This window comes from Magnolia sinica, chromosome 5 (assembly GCF_029962835.1).
Source record: "Magnolia sinica isolate HGM2019 chromosome 5, MsV1, whole genome shotgun sequence".
Lineage (NCBI taxonomy): Eukaryota > Viridiplantae > Streptophyta > Magnoliopsida > Magnoliales > Magnoliaceae > Magnolia > Magnolia sinica.
In genome coordinates this window covers 3795707-3818078 of record NC_080577.1, presented here as the reverse complement: position 1 = coordinate 3818078, position 22372 = coordinate 3795707, and the positions used below count along the sequence as shown (strand labels likewise).

The following is a 22372-nucleotide window of genomic DNA, read 5'->3' as shown; positions in this document are numbered from 1 at the left end:
AATGAGAAAGGCAAAGGCTATATACCTGCTAGAGTGGGTTGCAATCATAATCGCGTGCACGCACATGCCAACACAGCACTTGAGATGGAAACTCATCCACCAGGGTCGGTCTGCTTACAGGGCCTTTGTACATCGAATGCTGACGGCATGATTTCTGAGCCGGACACAGACGGTGGGGCTCGCTCGCCCGCGGATGTGCACACTGACATGACATGCGCCTGACGTAAACACCAGATACGAGTGTGTAAATGGGACCGCCCCACGCTTGTCTGAACCACACCTGTGAGGGGCGCAGATTAGGCACTACCCTCACCAGCGCTAGAGACAGACGGTCCTGTCAGAGGCCTACCGTGATGCATATATTTTATCCACACCGCCCATCCATTTCGTCATGTCATTTTAGGGCATGATCCCAAAAAAGAGGCAGATTGAAGGCTCAAGTGGACCACACCACAAGAAGCAACGGGATTGAGAGGTTTAACGTTGAAAACTTCTTTGAGGGAGGGGGTGGTTATGTTTTCTCACATACATGTCTATGCAACCTTATGAACAGGTTGGATGGCAAATAAACACTGCGGCAGGGCCTTGGAAGTTTTCAACGGTAGGAATCCAATCCCCACTGCTTCTTGTGGTGTGGTCCATTTGAGCCTTCAATCTGCCTCCTTTTTGAGTCCATGCCCTAAGATGATCAGTCAAAATGGATGGATGGCACAGATAAAACATATGGATATCCATAGGCCCCACAGATCCACTGACTGGACCATCAGCCTCTAGCCAAGTCCTGGTGGGGGTAGTACCCAATCTGCGCCGAACTGTGAGTTAGATACCAAGCCCAAGCTCCAGGCTCAGGCCTGCAGCTACATATGCATATTGGTTGAAACTCTGAAACCAATGGCCAGCCGAGCAGGGCTGGCAATGGGGTTGGTTCAAGATTTTGAGCTAACTAAGGTGAGCCGGCTGGGCCGGGCATATTCAAGATATTGATTTCACGTGATCCGGGCCAGGCACATTGCCAGCTGTATGGTTGAGTAAACCATTTCAGTAGTTTTAAATAAGTTGGGACTTGGGAGGTATGTGACAGGATGGGCTGGGTTGGGACAGTTGTAAGTGTGGGACTTGTGCATATCAAAACCCAGGCTCAGTCTGATTAGGAATCACGCCCACGTACAGCACACGGACCTAAGCCTCAGCCCAAATTAAGGCCGCAGCTTGGGTTCGGGTCAACCCAAACCGAACAAACCCAACAAAGATTATGGGTCGGGTTGTCAGGGTCCTTGGATTGGGTTAGCATTGGACAACTCCCATCCGATTTGAAATTGGGATGGGTTCTGGTTGAGTTGGGTTGGGTGAGGAATACACTCACATGCATTCACAGTCGGTTAGGGTCATTTCGGGATTGTGTACAGACTTCAGGTTGACCTTCAACCCAACCCAACTACCCCACATTGCACCACCAGCCCAAATTAGCCAAAACTAGTTGGAACCAGGCCGGGCACAGCATCCCTCCCACACATGCGGCAGGTGGGACTCGAGTCTGCACAATCCCTAGTGAGGCTCTTATTATTACATAGATTAAAAGCAGGCTTACCAAGCAAATAGCGGACCCAATTGGACAGGGCATCCATCTTGTCCAAGACTCGCTCTATGCTTCCCACCAAATCACTGCAAAAATAAGACGGCAGGCTTGTCAAAAGAAGCTAAACAAACCAAATTGTGCAAAAGGCAAATTACTGGATAAAAGAGAAACAATACCTTATATTGTGCCCAGCATTTCCAATCAGAACGGCTGTCAATCATACCATTGGGGCCCGCCTTAATAGTCAAGAGCCCTCAGAGCAGGATGTTCAAGCTTAACCCAACCATCCCTTAACCAAAAAGAAGGGGGAAAAAAAAACAAAAAGAAATTTCCTACAAGTGGGTCCAAAGGCCCATCTCTCCTGGTTCCATTTCTAGCCAATTGAAACTACTAATTCTCAAAAGAAATTACAGACAGATGGGAAAGAAGATTAAAAAAGAAAATCGAAAGAAAAAGAAAAGCAGGCAGGAAGAACAAAAACTTAGATGATGCAGGATCAAAACAGCAGACAGATGAGTGCCCATGATTTTGAATGAGAACGGCATTTTAAAAAGGATGGAATATAAAATCGTCTCAATGTGTACTTTCAGGAGAATTATGTATCCGACTTAAATTTTCCCTACACTCAACCGACTCAGGCATCAAAGCCTCACATCCCTGAGACCCATCATCAGCCAAAACAATGGAACCAGAAACAGCATCAGACTGTTGCTTGTTAGCGTCCAAAGAAAAATCACTGTCAGAATTGCTAGTCCCATTTCTCTGTTCCTCATCAATAGGTGAGCTGATAGCAGGTGAAGCATGGCCAGCTACCAAAGAGTGATCCTCCACTGCCTCTGTTTTCTCCTCCGCTGACTCTGCTTTCTCCTCCGCCGACTCTGCTTTCTCCTCATCAGAAGCTGGGGTAACTTCCTCCAGATTTGACTCGAGAGATGATGAGGTACAGATCTTCACATTCCTTTCTTCCATCTGCTTCTTGTAAAGCGCCATGGATCTCTGCACATTTGAAACAGAAAATCAGCAATGTCATACTACCCATCAATTGGAGAGCAATATCTGTATGTATGATGCATGTCCACTTATTTTCCAGTGGAAACACAGAACTCAATGAGTATCAATGTTCAAAATAATCAGTGAATGATTCACGTCCACTTATTTTCCAGTGGAATGCAGAACTCGGGAGTATCAATGTTCAAATAATCAGTAGTGGGAGATGCAGCTAATGCATACTCTCACAAAAAATGAATGTGAGCAAGGTGTTCCACCATTACCATTACGTAACCATTTTGGAATAACTTGAATGTGAGCACAACAAGAATGAGGAATATGCTTTCAAACCATATTGTTTCTTTGTCCACAATAGATGGGTATTCAGTCTATGCATGCACTTTTAACAAGTTTAACTAAACCGTCCCCCATCATGCTAAGTGCTCAAGTGAATTACACATTTCTGCCAGAAGAGGGCAAAATCTGGTCCATTTACAATGTTAAAACTCAGAAACTCACCACTTACAATCACAATCTTTTGGCTTAAATCATATCGTTAAAAGACTGTTCGAGTCAACTCGACCACTGTAATTCATGTAGACTCAATGAGAACTCATCTCCATCTACTTTATGTTTTTTTTTTTTTTTTGAGTCGAATTGATTTTTTTTCCTGGGTTTTCTTAAACTTATTTTCAACATTTTTACTAATTTTTACATTTTATAAAAATATGAATATAAATATTTATATTAATTTCTAGATTCATGGAAATTCCAACTGGTAGCAATGTAACAGCTGGTCCTCAGCCTGGATGGAGTGTCGATGTCGGGTGGGTCAGGTGGCTGTCGAACTTCTTCCCAAGCAACCATGTCAATTCCTATTTCAAATCTTGATTATTGGCTTTATGAACCCCAAATAGTTGGGACATGACTACGATAATCACAATAAATTTATCTTTCCAAAAAAAAAAAAAAGAAGACTAATTTTATATTTAAGCTATATACTACATTTTACAATTAAAATGATTATTGAGTCGTTGCGAGTTTCTGGTGAGCCCTAAGTCTAGCCAACTCGATTGACTTTCAAGTACAGAGAGATGCAATCGCTTGCTTGCTTGCTCGAGATCAAGATCTCAAGAGGGAGGGAGCGCTCAAAAGGGCACATTTTCAAAACTCAACAGCAGCTCACCAACATGGTAACCCAACAAGGCATTCTCATACATAGCATTTTATGCAAGAAGCATGTTAAATTTACGATGTTCACCCTTCGCCATGAAGTTACCTGAAAAACAGTTTCTGTTATTGCAGGAAAAAGAGAATCCCTCAGACTGTGATCCAAGCTCTTTCCACCTACCTTTGTGTCCTCCTGTCACACAAGAAGAAAAAAGCTGATTAGTCTAGTCGGCAATCAGGAAATAGTGGAACAGATTCCTTCAGAATATTTGCACAAGGTATCAATGTTTATACATACCTCCAGGAATGCATTAGAATTGATTTCATCAGTTGTTTCTCCTTCCATTTCCAATAATCTCAGGCAGTCTGGATGGGCAAGATCTACCGAGATATCAAGCTTAGAAAGATAAATACGATAAAAAGGCGCACTACTATCGGTTGATAATTTGGAAGTTTCAGTTGTCTTTTTGTGGACAAATTCTGGAGGAGCTTCAATGGAATCCTTTGCTGAAGCGAGACCATCAAATTGTTTGATCGGAGTGCTTATGGCTGGGAGATGTTCTGGTCGGTTCCTTTCACTCCGGGATCGTTGGCTTGACTGTCCATTCCAAGTTTCATCTGCCAGGATACGTGCCGAGTTATCCTGCTCCTTCTGGGGTGCCTGGAACTCCATATTTATACTTCCATTTTGTCCTTTCCACGGATCTGCACTCATCTCCCACCCTCGACTGCTCATCAAGTGTCTACTCTGATCCCAGTCTGGCCTACCATAGATATTAGATTCGTCTCCAAAGACACCATTGGTTCCATCCCATCCATGCAAGTGATCGTCCACTGGATTCCGCCACCCATATGGACGGGCATGGCCAGCAGTATCATGCATGTGATAAGAAACCCCTGCATGACTCAATTCCATGGATGGTCTGACACCAAACAGAGGTGCAGTAGGAAACTGCTGAACCATTGCATGAAATGCAGGAGGTGGCCCATGTTGGAATGGAATGAAGCCATTTGTCACTGATGAAGGCCAGTTTGCAACACCCTTCCAAGCATTCCCCTGCGCTCTCCCCATATTGGGATCCCCAGTCCTTTTGTAACGACTCCCGGCCTTGCGGTCACTTGTCTGACCTCTAGCGTCATCTTCCAACGAGCCCAATACTGAAGGGCTCTCAATCCCGTGCCTAAAAGATGAAGGTGGAGGTGGAGGAAGAAGACTTGCTGAATTGCTATGGAGCTGACCAGTTCTATTAAAAGATGATGAACCAAGTGTTGGCGGTTCGTTGCTGAGCAGTTCTGGAGAAAACTCATCTATAGCTGGCTTGTCCAAATGCAACTCCCGGCCTCTATCATCACTGACAGAATTATCCCTGCCATCCTTGGAACTGATGCTCTTCCGTCCAGTTTCTTCCACATCCATAGAACCGCTGCTCTTCCGTCCAATTTCTTCCACGTCAAGACTTCGCCTCACACTTCTGCCTGAATGTCGCCTGTCGCCACTTGTTGACGAAGGGGACTTTTCCCTTAACCGAATGGGTGAGGCCTCATTATCCAAGTTTGGGGACCTTTCTGATTGGGAAGTGGCAGCATTTTTCAATGGTAATTCATCCAAGTGGATGTCGTCCTTTTGTTTGGGCTTCTCCATGGAGTGCGGCTCATACACTCTCTCGGGTTCTCTGATAACACTAGCAAGCTCTCTTGTAGAAGCTGTATCAGGCATCCTTTCTTTGGACAATGAATCTCTATATGTAGAGTCCACTTGCTTTGAGCCATGGCTGAAGAAGGACAGATAAAAGAAAACCGTACACATCAATGGTTAGAGATGAGATAAAATTTTAGTGGCTTATTGACTGCCATACTTACTATATATGGATATATCAATCATCCTAACATGAAACAAATGAGCTAAGAGAATTCAACTATTCATCTCTCTCCAGAATGAATCATCACTTGTACAGAAATTCTAAGCTACTTCATAGAGAGGTAGGCACTTGGCCTCATAGAGACATTGATGTTGCAATGGTACTGGCACTCAGTTGGAAAACAATCAACAGATTGCAATATTATGATAGGTTCAAGATGAAGACAGGCACATATAGGGCATGATGACAATAAGCATATCACTTGCTACTTTTGTTGCTTGTGGTGACATGTCAAGTTCCTGTGAGAAAGAAGGGCTGTAGACACTTAGCTTTCACATTTAAGAACTGGACACTTTCAAAAACTCACAAGGTTCCTATAAAGTGGCCAAGACAACCAGTTGACACAGCAAGTTTCTGAGAAAACCTACATGTACATGATCAATGAATTTCTGCAAGTCACCACTGAGAAGAGCACAGATCAGAGTATATTCAACTGAGTTGCAGGTCAACTCACTGAATGCTAAATGCGACTACAGGTTGCAACAAAAATACCACACTTGTGGCCATATTTTCTCTATCATGCCAAGTAAACTTAATGAACTTGCTGGATGTTGATTTTACTGTGAAGGAAATTCCCTTGATAAACATGACAAGAATAAGGCACCATATCCCTATTAAAAGTCACAAAGGTAAGAGCAATATTCTACAATTATACTGAAAGGTGCATAAACCTTATTTCCAGGCAACATAAAAGTCAAATAAGATGAAGAAGGAGAAGAAAGATTTTGCTGTGAAGGAAATTCCCTTGACAAACAAAATCTTCCTATAGTTATTCATTACAAATGATAACAGCACCATTTCTGTTAAATTTTGATTGTGGAAACGATGAATGAACCAGTGATTGCCAGCCAGAGAGAGAGAGAGAGAGAGAGAGAGAGAACAAATACCGGGATTGATCTTTGACAATGGGAGCATTGGAGCCGGGGGAACTCTTAAGTCGGCTGTTGCTTGCAGAATCGGCAACATCTGAATGGCGATAATGCGATTCAGACCTTCCCCTCTCAGAATGGGAATCGACTCTACTACTTCTCAGTGCATTTTTCTCAACATCAATACGATGTTCTTTGGTACTATGGGACTTAAGATCACTGTGATGATCCTCATTATCATCAGACAACCTTTTCCTTCCTCTGCTATCTTTGTTTCCGATGCTTCGGTCATCAACATATGGGCTACCATCATGATCACTATCCTGAGGCTTAGTTTTCTTGTGACGATTTTCTGAAGGTTTATTTTCATCCCTGAAATGTTTACTGTCAGACCTCTTGCTGGTACGATCTCGAGAAGAGTGTTCCTCTCTGAGTTTATCATCTCGGTATCTATGATCCTTGTCAGGGTCTTCACGGTACTTATCGCTGTATCTTCCATCTTTATGCCTTTCATCTTTATATTCACTGTATCTTCCATCTTTATGCCTTTCATCTCTATATTCGCTGTATCTTCCATCTTTATGCCTCTCATCTCTATGCCTTTCATCTCTATGTTCGCTGTATCTTGCATCTTTATGCCTTTCATCTTTATATCTACCATTTTTTATGCGATCATCCCTGGAAGATAATTTTGTATCATCACCATCTCTATTGTCCTCTTGCTTTTTATCCCTATCATCAGAGCCATCTCTCCTCCTCCTAATCCGCTTCTCCAATTCTTTCTCCAATTCAGGATTGCGCACCTCATCTTGCATTTGCCATTCTGCATACAGAATGATTATTAGATAAAGATGGGATCTGAAACTACAGCAAGAAAAGCAGAAAACCTCAAAGACTGCGTTCGGCATTTATCACTGTGCAACTTCCTAGAAATAGTTAGGGACGACACTTCTCAGTTCTCAAAGGAGTCAATCCTTCAAGTACCATAAGTTTCATCAGGTTCAATTTTGTAAGGTACAGTTACAGAATCGGTTGGCCAATTTTCAGGGGGAAAAAACAGGAGAAGTTTTTTACAAAATCACAAATCATCATATGATCATTTCTCGGGCCGACATTGTTGACATGCTAACGAGATAATGAAGCAGAGAAGATGCAAGGCCCTTTCCATCATGGATATATGAGAAACGGGCCTCCAAAAAACAAACATTTGAAGCACGTAAGTCATGTTACAAATAGACATTGGTGATGTAAGGAGGGTGGGCGGTTGTGTGTGTGTCAGAGAGAGAGAGAGATGAAACTTAAAGGGGAGAGAGAGAGAGTGGTAGCTTCAGTGAAAATGGCAGTAGTTGCTTCAGCGACAATCACCATAACAAAAGACAATAGTAGCTTACAATAACAAAAATTAACTTCAAAATAAAAAATAAAAAATAAAAAAAATTCAGCAATTGCCCTCGAACAAGCAGAAGCATACACACAGAGACTCATCATCATCATCTTAGCGACTTAGCTCCCCCAGAAATTTAGGGTTGGTTTTTAAATGGTAGATTGGCAGAAGTTTTAAATTAGCTGCCCATCCGAGGTCTTGGAACCTACCAAGGTACAGGCTATAAATAGAAGTACGTCTTGTTCATTAACATCCTGGAAATATTCTAACATGGTTAGGGCAGTCAAACCAACTCTCATACGAGCTCCCGGTGGTTCATTCATCTGACGATAGACTAGAGCAACTTTTGATTCTGCAATATTTTTTTCATTAATCACTACAGATTCTTTCATTTCCTACTCACACAATTCACATGCCAATACTGTCCCACCCACTATTGACTCACAGTTCAACTATCATATGCACACCAAAGGTGGGGAGCAAGCAAAGAAGGGCCATGGAGGGGCAGTTGACAGGCAAACTGCTAGACATGAAGCACACATGCGCGTGAAAGGTCATGCCCGACCCCTTGGCAGCAAAATATTCCAAGGAACCCACCAATGCATTATTACCAACATGCATCGCATGCCAACACAGTGAACACCCACAGACTACCCTAACCACCAAGGAGAATTTGTGAACAATTGATGTGCTAGACAAGCACACTGAGTCAGTTCTGGGATCCTCGTTTAATCCCCCTTTATTCGGATCTCTCTCCTCAGTTAGTGGACCAGCAGACTTGACTAGCTTTCAGTTGTCCATGATACAGGTTGCTTATGCAACAGGCAACTCGTATACCATCAACAAGTGTAGTCCTATATTTTGACGGATGCTTCCCTGCACTACAAGCATGCTGAGTCATAGACTCAGCGTGCAGGCAGTCCTATATTTTCACTAATGCTTCCCTGCACTGCAAAGACTGGGTTATTACAGTACCCATATACCATCAATAAGGGTCGTCCTATATTTACCTGCATGGCAAAGATTGGGTAATTACAGTATATATCTGTATTGGTCATCACATAAGACTAGTTTATTCTGATGGGACATAACCGCTTGCCTAGGTTGCCTTTATAATCATCCTGGGAGGCTGGGACCAACTCTCAAAACTTGTTGGTTGAATAATAATCAACTTGGCAAATGTTGAGAATTGGTTTTTTTAAAAATCAGTAGTTGATTTTGGCCATGGTTGAATCTGATACCAAAATTGACTCTTGAATCCTACAATGGAATCAGCTGTAGGCCCCAAACCTTAGTTCAATATCCAAAAGAGATTTTATAAAGTTTAAACCAAATATAACTTAGATTACTAAAACACCCTCACTGTTATTTCTCAAACAACTAATAAATCCACAAACAGCCATCCATAAATAAAGTTTGAAATATGCCCAATAATCTTTTGCGTGGGTGAATGAAATAAGAAAGGGGACTATATTGCCCTTCAATGCTGTCAGGAAACATCTCCTGTTGTTGGAGGCACATGCTCACATCATCCAGCCACGCATTTAAATTATTTGACCAAACCTTCTCCATTCACATGCTCACAAATCCTTGAAGTTCACCCCCATCGAGCTTCATTTAGTTTGCAGTTCACAATAATCCCACCGACATCCAATGAAAAGGTTGTCTCAAAGGGGGAATCTAGAGGTTTATGTATCATTTACTCTCCAAAGAGGATGCAGATTTATCAGATCTTGAAAGAATAGACCAAGTGACGAATTGTTTCATGGCCTGTTGCAACTGAGGAGATGATTAGATTCCTTTACATTGAGAAAAGCGAGCTTGATTTCTCAATTCAACATTGATGGGCACCCAACCACGACACTCAAGGGACCTTCCTAAGGAAAGTATTCAAAGGGAGACTATTCCAATACAAACTCCTATTGGATGACTTCTATTGAAATAACTACTTCATATCAACTCCTATTGATTCGAGTACCATTATATATATATATATATAAAGCATCTTTCCCTTGGCATGCATTGACCTGCTTATGGAGCCAGTGTAGCCAATGGAGTGTGGTTTGTTTGTAAAAAAAGAAAGGGAAATTTTCATGGAACCTTCATTTTCGTCTTCTACCACGAATTGATCTTTCTTTTCCAACTGCTGTCTCTTAGCTTGGATTGGCTTCCAACCAAAACTAGCATATCCATTCTTCTTCATGGTAAGTGGCAACAAATTTACCCTTCCACTCTTTCAAAAAACCCTACCATTTCAATAACTACTTAGTGATCTCCAAACTATTGATAAGCACTTCAAGTTGCATCCTAGAATAACTTACTTTCCAGCATTCCCATGAGACTACCTTCTATCATGTTTGTCTGGTTCTTTCTTGACATATAAACCTCTTCTTCTGAAAATCCATGGCAGAACCTTGGTTTTTTTTTTTTTTTTTTTACCGAAAGGTATGACTGAACCTTTGTGCTCTAGCACTGTCACACAGTAGTTGATTTTCAGGTGCTTCTTCCCAACATCCTAATGAGATGATCATCTAATCCGTGTCGACCTGATTCTGTCTGTGCATTAACATATCAACCTCCCGATCTCTTTCCAAAAAATTCAAAATGCCATGATTGAACCCATGCTCTATCTCTTGCACACTTCACTGATTAATTCTGGGCGCTTCTCAACATAAATAAGCAGCATTAATTGATTCATTTGTGCATAATGGTGTTGGGCGCTTCTCAACATAAATAAGCAGAAGTTTAGAAGTCAAAGTAAGCAAAAGGTGATGCAAATGAACCTCAGGAGACCAAGTTCAAACTTCAGTCCAATTTTTTTTCCTTCTAAAATTATCATTCGAACATATATTGAGGTTTTATATGCCTTTTTTTGAAAGATAACAAGAATTTCATTAAATGAAAAAGAACAATACAAGAAGACTACAAGGAGGCACCAAGAAGGCAGCCCCACCATTACCCGAGGATCTCCAAATTGCAATCAGGTTTTGTATGCCTTAGATCCCATTTGTCTTGGAATAGCAATGAAGCCCTATAAAGTTTAACATAAACACCATTAGGGACATTTGGATCCTTGCATTTGGTAATCCAAGGAATTTCTTTGCATCCACCATCTGGGGCCTCCAGGGATTGGAAATCTCTGGATTCATGAGTCCACCTACCATCCTGAAGCCCCAAAAGTAGGGATTGCCAGCTCCTCATCAAAGTGTTGTGCAACCTACTTCTGGCCAATGTCCAATCACCCATCAAAAGTTCCCCTTTTTTGGGTAACTTTGGGTTTTCTAGTAGTACTTTTCTTTTTCTTCTTTCTTTTGCTTTTTTTGTATCGGTCAACCAAACAACAAATTTACAACCTCTAGGATTCATGACTCCTGGTCCATGATGTTGACGAAATAACATTTTTTTTGGAAGAACAACGAGCATATTTTATTTAAAGGCTGCTTAACAAATATCAAGACAGCAAAGAATACAAAAAAGAATGCATCCCAAGAGTGATTCAACATCACATCCCAAGCATGGATGAAACATCAAGAACATTGATATGCTTAATTCTAGATACCCATTCTATTATGTCCCTGTTAGATTTCCACGCTACTTCTTCCCATAAACCCTATTTGTTAAGGAAGCACAGCCTATTGCATTCCCCCCAAATATGATTAATCACCAAGATGCTAGCCTCTCCTCAACAAGCACACACCGTGCGGCCGTGCCACATCCATAGCAATTGTGGCATCACCTAGTCAGCACCAAAGATCTTTAGAAAAGTGATCCACACTTGACTTGACACGCAAAGGAGCAATGTACGAATAAATGATTAATCGACTCTACCTTGCTCATGCATAGAAGACAAATATTTGGGAGAATTATTTTTTTGAAAGGTGAAATTTTATGGCAAAAAGAGAGGAATAGGAACAAACTAGAACAAAAAAGGAAAAACAACAAAAAAAAAGAACTAAAACAAAATAGGAAAAAACCCAAAAACCCCTAAAAATATACAAAATTTGTCCCCTAACAAAAGAAACCCAAGAAGCACCAAAGACACTACGAAGCCTAGTCCTGAAACATGATAAGGACCCGAGGGAAAACACCAGCCACTGCAACAGAGAGATTTCTGAAACAACAGTTGTTTCTTTCCGACCAAATTGCTCACATAACAGCAAGGAAGATTATCCCCCACTTTCTTTTTCCCGGCACTCCTCTTGGCTCTGCATGCCAACTGCAACGAAGATCCTCCATAGAGGAAGGCATAACCCAAGCAACCCTAGAAAGTCTAAAAATGCACCATCAGATATCAGAAGACAAAGTAATGCATGGCATTTTCACACCGGGCTTGAGTAGGGTGGCCTGTGGGATGCAGGGGCACACTCGGGGTGGGCAGCCCATGTGAGTTGGGTGGCTCGTGTGAGGCGAGTGGCTCATGTGAAGTGGGGTCCACAAGGGGGGTTCCGCAAAGGTCCTAACCCATGAGATGTGGGGCTTGGGTTATGAGATAAAGGGATTGATTCACCATGTTCTATCAGTTCGAGCTTTAAGAGCAAGTGGTTAATTGTCCTGCATTAGAAAGGACAATGGATGAAAACGTGATCTACAGTTTCTTCATACTAGCAACATAGAAGACAAACGATGTGGATGCACATTCCTTATTTTTTAAGGTTATCGATCGTTAGGACTCTGCTTGTTCCCACCAACCATCTGAAAGTTGCCACTTTAGGGAGAACTTCAATGTTCCATAGAGGGGCAATAAGGGCAGGAAATGAAGTAGAAGAAACCGCCACGAGGGATTTGCAGAAGGATACAGAAGCTAAAGGTCTCCATCGCATCGAATCTTCTACATCAAGAGAGTGCTGAAAGATCTGCACCCGCAAAAGGAGAAGAGTAAGGTCCTCGATCTCATAATCCAATAAGTTACTACAAAAAGGGGGAAGCCGGATACCTCCCCCTCTCATAGAGATGAAACAATCTTTGACCAAAACATCCTTATTAGAAGAGATAGCGAAAAGAGCGGGAAAAGATTCAGCCAAAGATTGGTCTCCACACCACAAATCAAGCTAGAATTTGATTTTGTGCTCATTTCCAAGAGAGAAGGAAATTCTCTCAAAGATCAAAGAGGCAGACCTAGCTATACCTTTCCAAATGAAAGAAGATCGGTAGAGAGAAGAAGACTTTGTCCACCAACCTTGAGGTGAAAGCCCATATTTTGCAGAGATGATTTGTTGCCGCAAACTCTCTTTCGTTACTGAATCTCCAAACCCACTTGCCTATAAGGCCTCATTGAAGAGCGATAGATCCCTTATATTAGGGAGAATTCTCTCGAAGATCAAAAGGGCAAACCTAGCTACACCTTTCCATATTCAGGAGAATTATGGACATCTTCTAAAGATTGTCCATGGTTATGACGCGCTTCCTTCCAACAAACTGAACGAAAGATGCCACCTTAGGAGGAGCACTATAGAACCAAAAAATGTGGAAAAACTCATGTCTTCTTGCATTCAATGAAACCCAAAGTATCACGTAGAAAGACTTAACCGTAAATTTTTCAAAGAGAGAAGCGTTCAATACCAAGGAATCCTTAGAGGCCGGGGAAGGATGATTTTTTTTATATATATATTTTTTTTGAAAGATTAGGGAAGGACGAATATTATGAAGCCCTTAACCCTAATTTTTTTGAACAAAGAAGCATTCAATACCAAGGAATCCTAAGAAGCCGGGGAAGTATGCATATTATGAAGTCGCTCCAATGACTTAGCATAGTCCTCCAAAACAACATATTTATCAAATACAAAGAGTAACAAAATCCAGGATTAACTACTCACGGGATTGAGAACTCCCCCAGAAATAACAACTCTCACCATCATCATTTGGCTCTATAACCAAACTGGTTGATAAAAACTTCTCTCTTGATCAGAATAGTTGCTGTCATACAAGAATGATTTGGAAGTATGGTGCTCTGCCGAAGGTGGCAGCTTTTGGCTGGCTGCTAGAAAAGAATAGAATTCTTACTGTCAACAATCTGAAGAAGAGAGGGATGGTGCTCCCCAATACGTGCCTTCTATGCCTTAATAGCAAGGAAAATGTGGACCATCTCTTTATACACTGTCCTTTCTCTCTAACTGTCTGGTGGGGAGCCCTCAGATTGGTTGGATTTTCGTGGATAATGCCAAAATCAGTGGACAACCTCTTTTGCATGTGGCACGCTGACCCGGGAGCCACGTTAGGGAAGAAATAGAGAATCCTATTGCCGGATGTTTGTTGGTCGATTTGGGCAGAGATAAACAACCGATGCTTCAAGAATAGAAGTGTATCTTCGGCGGGTGTCTCCTCTAGAGTCCTAGTCTGTTTTCGGGATTGGGCTCCTAAGTATATTCGGGTTCTCTTCCAGCTGTGGGGTTGGAGTGTTGTTTTTTTTTTCTTTGCCTTTCTTTCTAGTTTTTTGGGTTGCCCCCACTGTACAGTTTCTAGGGGGTGCTTTGGTGCTCCTTTTTTTTGGTTTTTTTTTTATGAAAAAAAAAAAACTTTCTTTTACTGTCTTCTTGTATCTTGTTTTCTGCTCTAGTAAATTTCTTACCTTTCAAAAAAAAAAAAAAAAAAAAATTTCTCACATTTCAAGTTTCAACCATCATTCCTTCTATCTTCTCAGTACAAACAAGTGCTCCAAGCTTAACATGATCGTCTCTGTTTGGTTGTCCATACTGTTCGAGTATTGATTAATAGATCGCTTTAGCCAGAGAAGAACTGAAATCTAACTACAGCTATCTAAAAAGCCATACAATCTAAACCTAGACTGAGATCTCCTCAAGAGATAAGAACATCCACGACTCACAAGGAATCAGTTATTCTCAAGCACATTGATGAAACAAATTCTAAAGTTTTGGAGTGGGTTCTAACTCTCTTTTTCCCACCCAACCACTATTTCAAATGCTTATGGAGATCAGTTGCAATCAATTGGAATCCTATAAATAAAGGCGGGCAAATCCCTTCTCCTTCCGTTTGAATAATATCATTTTGCTCTTCTTTCCATAGGCTCCAAAGATAGTTGTCGAGAACATTTCTAGAGAGTGCTCCCCTTTGACAAAAAAGGACCACAAGAAAAGCAAGAGGCAGAAGGAGCAAGTGATTTACCAAATCCTCAGCTTTGTAATATGATACACATTTATCAGTAACCAGAAAACTTAATGACGCAATTAATTGTCAGCGAGAATCTTGTGCTTGGTGTCCATGCAGCAAAAACAAAAAAAAAAAAAACAAAGACCCCAGAAACCAGAATGATTCACTCATCGCCATTCTGATCTCCCACATAAAGCAATCCGCCCATCATCATCAGATGATCTTCAAAAAATGAGAAAATGCTTATTTATCATCCAACTACACACCCTATGACAAAGAAGACTTGCAAGGTATTAATGTCATCCAGCCTCATGACCATCTGAAGGAGTTCATCTTTTTACACAAATCATATCAAGGTTACTTCTTCAGAGAATGCACATGCAGGGACTCAAACGGAGATAAAAGTTTTGAAAGGCCTGACTCGATCAAAAAATGAATCTGTAAATCTAAACGCGATCCTTTTGTACTCACAAGTCTAAACAACAATGCATCGACTCAGTGTTGTTAAATGCGACCGCATATTCGCATATGTGAATGGCATATGCGATATGCATATGCTAAATGTGTGATGATATGCGATCGCATACAGTATATGTGATCGCATATCTACCAGTTGGCACATTTATTTATTTTTTTTGTGCGCAAAAAATCAATCTTTTCCCTTTAAAAAAGCATCCACACCTCCATTTGCAACATTATCACTCCAAAACTCTCTTTTACTCTTACATTCTTACTTCAAGTGCAATTATAACCTCGCTCCCTCTTACATACTTCCTACTTCCTACTTCCAACCAAGTTCCAACATTCAAGTTTCTAGTTCCTACTTCTCTACAAGATTAAAGCAAGGAGCTCATTCAAGAATAGAAGTTTCCCTCTTGGAAAATCAAGATTCAAGATTCATGCTTCAAGCAACATTCAGTTATTTAGATTTTAGAATATTAGTATTATTTATTTATTTTGAAACTTGTAACTTGTAAGCAGTGTTAGTGATATAGTGTATAAATAATAAACATTAAGATGTAACTTCAAAATTGTATTTGTACAATAAATAGCTTATTGATGGTTTTGTTACTTAACTACATTGTTGAATGTTGAATTTGATGTACTTCATTCATTTTTTAATTGATTTTATTTCTCACAAAATAATTTTATGTGTAAAATTACTATATTAGTTATCTATTAACTTAGGGAAGTTTCTCCCAAGTTCTTATATTTTTCTACTTTTTTTTTTTCAAAATTTCCCCTTATTTTTCTTTTAAATTTTTTTTAAAAAAAAAGAGCAACCGCATATGCACACAGGCACATGTGATCGCACAGAACTACATATGTGGTTTGACAATGATCTATGGAAGCCAAGAAGACAATGATTCTTCACCATGGTAGAGTCATAACCAAAATCTTATGCCGTCTCATGCCCTTCCCATAAGAGAAATTAACTCCTGATAAATCATCCTCCAGCTAAGCTACAACATTATACTAGCACTACTTAGAATAACCAAGTAAATTTCAAATTCTATGACATAAGCATCTAGCATTAGGCTACCTTGAACACCATATGAGCATAAGCCATGTGCAAACAGTCGAGTCTTTGAACACAGGTTGCGCCCTAGGTCGTCTAGTTGAGAAAGGTAGATTGGTTGCCTGTGCATGTGCTATGAAGTATGCTCCTGGCAGCCACAAGGCATTGACGCAATGAAAATTGCATGTTGAAAGAAAAGAAAAGAAAAAACGATTACGTGTGTGATCCATGTCACAGGACAAACAAAGCACCACACTCTTGCCTCTTCAATTCAAATGGTCATTTCAAGCACAATCATACATCCAACAGTTGCTTAGGGAAGAAATCAGTATTGTGTATTTCTTATCCTCACACATTAATAACTAATGAAGTTTGCCCAGGGAAGTTAGGCATCTCAGAGGAATTAGATAAAAGGAACATTCCCTCTAGTGTACCGATCATGAAACATTGAGACCTTTAAGAATAGTGAACCAAACATCATTCTTCATTGTTGTGCACACGCGGAATTAGATAAAAGCAACACTCCCACAAAGTGCCGATCATACAATATTGCGACCTTTTGTAGCGAACCAAACACAATTCTTCATTGTTGCCCATGCAATCACACGTGGGCAAATAATGCACACAGAATCTAACGTAGCAACCAAGTGCCTCCTAGGAGAAATGGTATAACCTATTGAAGTTCCACACTACTTAAGTCAACCATCAAAATCTCCTTGCCACAATCATCCTACTCAATTTATCACAACACAAGGCACAAGCCAAAGCTTACTTATGGCAACCTTTAAAAAAAAATTGAATTTAAACATACTGATTTTAAGAATTCTAGATTCTTCAAGAAATCTTTGGGGGGGGGGGCAATCTCTTTGAAAGGGAAAGATCTACCAACTGTCCCAATATATGAGGTGCACTAAACCTAATGAGCGTTGATTTATAGGGTAAACTAACTTGCAGGGATATAGGGCTTGACTTGAAAAGCTCCAAAAGGATCTTCCACTAATAAATGACTACTAGATGATAAATCCATGACGATTGATTAAGTAGCCCGGCCTTTCTTTCTGACTATGCCTTCCACCAAATCTTCAATGTCAATGAACCAACTGGTGCAATTAATTGACATTGCATTGAAATTGAGAATGATTGAACTCTCCGATATCAGTATCACGAATTCCAAACTTCACTAAGTTTATCTTGAGAGCTATATATATATATATATATATAATCAATCCATGATGATTGATTAAGTAGCCCGGCCTTTCTTTCTGACTATGCCTTCCACCAAATCTTCAATGTCAATGAACCAACTGGTGCAATTAATTGACATTGCATTGAAATTGAGAATGATTGAACTCTCCGATATCAGTATCACCAATTCCAAACTTCGCTAAGTTTATCTTGAGAGCAACATATATATATATATATATATATATATATATATATATATATATATATATATATATATATATATATATATATATATATATATATATAACACAATAGCCTAACACTTAAAATTTTAAAAAAAAAAAAAAAAAAAGGTAAAAAACAACAAAGCATTAAGTTACCTTACCAGTAATTTCTACCTCTTGTTTCGCCTTCTGCTCTTCGTCCAAACCTTCCATCTTTCTTTCTCGCTTCCTATTCACTTCACTAGACCCGTCAGCTGTCCCTGTCGTGACATCAACCGACCGTTCCCGTCTGGCATCTTCAACCTTCCTATCCCTCTCAATGCCACGTTCATTCACTTCCTTACCTTGATGAGCCTCTTTCCAGCTTGAATCCTTCTCTGACTTCCGCTTAGAATCGCTCTCTGCTACAAAAGCCTCCTCTTTCCTTTCACTTGAAATCTCATGCCGTCTGCTGCTAGACCTGCTCTTGGAATCAGCAGACGCCTTCGACTTCTGCACTTTCTCCAACTCCGCTCCCAAACCCTCACCTTCCCCCGCCTTCTCCCCGAACGAACCCTCGTCTCGCTCATTCCCACCGCCGTTCCACCGATCAGCCGCAACAGGCGAACCAGCCCTATCCTTGCGCCGCTTCGAAGAGCCATAATCTCCGGATGGCGGATCCTTGCCATGCCGAGGTTGTGATGGCGATTTCCTTTTCCCTGCCAAATCCGAGTCCCGCGAAACCCTAATTTCGGGATCTTCCTTCACCTTCCTCTCTTTCGAGATCTCTTCTCCTTCGGAATCCGAACGCTCCTTGAAATCCCTGGAGCTGTGCTTGTGCTGCTTCTTGTGTCGAGAGCTCCGCGGCATGATGATACTATAAATAGAGAGAGAGAGAGGGAGGGAGAGAGAAATCAAGCTCGAAACCCTAATTCCGGAGATGGAGAAAGAAGAAATGTTTCCGATTCTAACCTTTGGGAGAAAACGAATCTGGAGACTGACGCTGGTACTAAATTACGGAGATTGATCGGAGATTCACCGGAATCTGACGGCGAGATCGTCGGGAGACGGAACGAAGAGATTTTTCTCTTTTTTGCTTTGGATCCTGCGGTGGTGGTGAAGCGAAACCATCGGAGACTCGCCGGAATATCTCTGAGAGAGAGAGAGAGAGATGTCTGCAGCAATGAGGAGGGTCGAGAAGAGAAAGAAACCAAGGACCCTCTGTTTTGAGAAATTAATGTGACTCCAACGCGTCTCTTGGGGAATCGCGGATAATAGCTGTAAATTGACGGAAATACCCCTTTCTTTTCCCCGAATTACTGCAGAATTTGTAAGTGGTGGTTGGCTCACAACTTTCAAGTTCGTGCCCCAGCACCGTTCATCAGACCGCTCGAATCGCAGGCTCCGAAGGACGTAAAAATGCTTTGGTGCCCACCATCCAAATGGTTGCTATTAGATGGATGGTTGAAAATGAACGGTCTCTGGTCCAAATTCAACCAGTGAAATCAGATGGATGGATTCCTTGATAGGTTTGAATTCCTGGCTCCACTCTATCACAGACGCCCACTTTTTGGACACTACAGAATGCTTTAAACGAAGGTCACGATGGATCATGGCAACTTGAAAATGGTGGTAAACCATTAGCATACAGTGGCCGCTCCACAAAGTAGTTATACCCAGCCGATGTAAAGAGCGGGGAGTTATTTGATACTCTTCCAGAATATGAAGCTTGATACGCAGGCGTACAGAAATTACTAACGTAGAATATATTAATTCAAGATAAACCGATAAAACTATGGAACCCACTGTTCATAAGTCAAATTCCAAAAATAGGATTGTCTGAGCAATCCTAACCCCGATTCATGGATACTTGTTTGTTGAAACTAAACCATTGGTTTAATTCATTTTCAACCGTCCAATAAATGTCCACCAATCCAATATGTGAGCTGAACAGATAAGCGTGAATTTTGGAAAATGATACATCTAAACAGGGGCCATAATTTGGACAGTTCGATTTGAATTGCGTATCCAACACGTGCACTTTCTATGTAATTTCAACGTGCCTGTATATTATCCCTCGACGGAGTATCGAAAATTTTCCCTCGATAGAGAGAGAGAGAGAGAGAGGATCAGATGGTACTACCGTCCTCAACATCGCAGGGGCTGTCAGCAAGGGCTATCAACGGGTCCTGTTTTGGCCATAATAGAGGATGGTAATGGGCCGCGTAGACCGCCAGACCGGATGAGCCAAACCCGGCTTTAGGCCGGGCGTGGACCTGCTAGCTTTGCCATTCACATTCACTCGTGGCCGAATGCGTGTATTTAAAAAAAAAACAAAAAAGAACACCATGCACATGTATCAGTGCCGAATCCAAACCGTCCAACAGGTGATTTTAAATTCAGACCTGTTTAGTCTTCATAAAGACCACAATAATTATGTAAATAGGAAGAAAAGCAGTTGACTTACCCAACCACACAAAGTCACTGCTGTTCGTCTTCTTGAAAGACCATATAGATACGTGTCGGTGTATTCCGAATAGGAGATTTGGGGTTTTTATAGAGAGAGATATCGGGCGTTTTCGTGTTTACTATTTCATCTCTTGAAATTGCAGTAGTAGTGTTAGAGTTAGGATTTTATTATTGTATTTCTCGGGTCCATACTCATGACTCTGTAGAAATTCACGAGAGTTTTAAACGCTAAGGTCATGGATTCGCGCACGGTGTGTATGAGTGTGAGGCTATGTGCATTGAAAAAAAAAAGAAGTTTTGGTTTCCAAGGGTTCCGTGGATTGGAGATGGCAGAAATTATAGTGTGTGATTTTGGGTTTCAGCATGTATGAGTGGGGCCATTCCTTATTGATCCAGATGGTTGATTTTACAGGGTGCGATGCGAGTGGTGGATGCAACTAAAAATCTCTCACATGAATGGAGATTAAAAAAAAAAAGTTGTATATAATGACAATGTTAAGAACTTTATTAACATGCCAAAAGTTCCATGACTAATGGAATGCTGTAAGTTAGGCTATTAAACCTTTGATACCGTAACATTCTACTACACCTCACAGCTACATACACAATGGCACTCGCTCTGGCCTCTTTTTCAATAGTCACTCTCACGAATGGCAATTGCATTATAGTTCCACAAGTTGGGATTGGTGGAACACATCAAGTTAAGATATTAAAGCCTTGGGATCGTAAAAATAAATAAATAAATAAATAATAACTAGAGACAAAATAGCTAGAGGCTAGAACACAACTAATTCCAAAGTTATTATACCATTTAAAATGGAGTGATAGTTTGACACCACTTTCAAAAGCTTATATCTACTAGAACATTCCAATGTAATAGAGGGTTAGGCCACATGCCGCATGCAGTTGAAGTTCTAAAGAATAGCACAAAGAATAATTTCCAAGTTTTGCTTTCAGGTTCCAATTCCCCGCATCCAAGAGACACCGGGAGTCTCATTTCCGATATCCATTACAATTCAAATCATGAAAGAAAAAAGATTAAAAAGAGAACTGCATGTAACCATATTGTCGAATTAATATTCAGTTCAAGTACTTCCATCAAAATTTTGACGTAGAGATGAATGTGATAAGGATAACTACTCTGAGTCCACGGAGCTTCTCTGGACTCCTCACAGAGACTTCTCGAATCCACGAGGAAAGAAAGCAGAAAATAAAAATAAATTTTAAGAAATTTGAAATTGATTAATTGATCAATAAAACCGAGTTCACAACCCTTTAAATAGGGGTACCAATCAATGAGAAAGAAATTAGAATCAAACTACAACTTAAACTCCTAAAATCTGCGACTTACTATAAATAGTAAACTTACTATTTATAGATGGTTATGATGTCTAATAGTGCACAAGGTTTTCGGCCAAAAATAGTAAGTGTCCTATTTGGCTTCACCAAACCGTTTTCCTAACATTCTAAGCTCTTTTCACGTTGGGCGCAACTCCTAAAGCCCGACGGATGAAGAGTTATAATCAAACTAAAACTTACTATTTATAGTAAAAACGAAATTAAAACAAGGAAAATGACCGTCGATTAAGGGGTTTTTTGCAATTCCGGGCTGCGCAACCTGGCATAGCGGGTTAGTTGGCTTCAGTAGCTCGTTCTACCCCAAAATCATATATTTTACGTCAGATAACTCATTCCGGATTGCAAGATACGCTTGATTTAAGGTTCGATGGTCTGGATCACTTCTGTCGTCGACCGGGCCTTCTCTGATCCATCTTGGCCATGTAACTGTCTACGACCCGCTCTACATCAAATTTAAAAGCTTCACAATTGCATAACCACAAGTTAAATAAATAAAATTATCATAATGATAATTATTTTGTAATGTAAATATGTAGTAGTAAGTGTGTTGGAGTTCATGCTTTCATCTCACACCATTATAATGTAATCCCAAACTATAACAAACACAAATTAACCTTATGTATTAGAA

General features: G+C 40.7%; 1 protein-coding gene across 1 annotated transcript; it reads right to left on the bottom strand.

The window, feature by feature from the left end:
- Positions 1-2099: 2099 nt before the first annotated feature.
- Positions 2100-19223, bottom strand: LOC131245163 (uncharacterized). The gene is made up of 6 exons (XM_058244431.1): positions 18889-19223; positions 18099-18793; positions 6540-7344; positions 4032-5505; positions 3843-3926; positions 2100-2572 (listed from the first exon to the last, which is right to left on the bottom strand). Exons 2-6 carry the CDS (start codon positions 18784-18786, stop codon positions 2150-2152), a joined length of 3474 nt encoding a protein of 1157 aa, XP_058100414.1. The 5' UTR covers positions 18787-18793; positions 18889-19223; the 3' UTR covers positions 2100-2149.
- Positions 19224-22372: the final 3149 nt, after the last annotated feature.

Coding starts and splice junctions, on each gene's coding strand:
- LOC131245163 (XM_058244431.1), bottom strand. CDS start 18,786: ATGCCGCGGAGCTCTCGACACAAGAAGCAGCACAAGCACAGCTCCAGG. Junction 5,506..6,539: donor ATTGTCAAAGATCAATCCCG/GTATTTGTTCTC, acceptor GTCCTTCTTCAG/CCATGGCTCAAAGCAAGTGG. Junction 3,927..4,031: donor ATTCTAATGCATTCCTGGAG/GTATGTATAAAC, acceptor CTTGTGTGACAG/GAGGACACAAAGGTAGGTGG.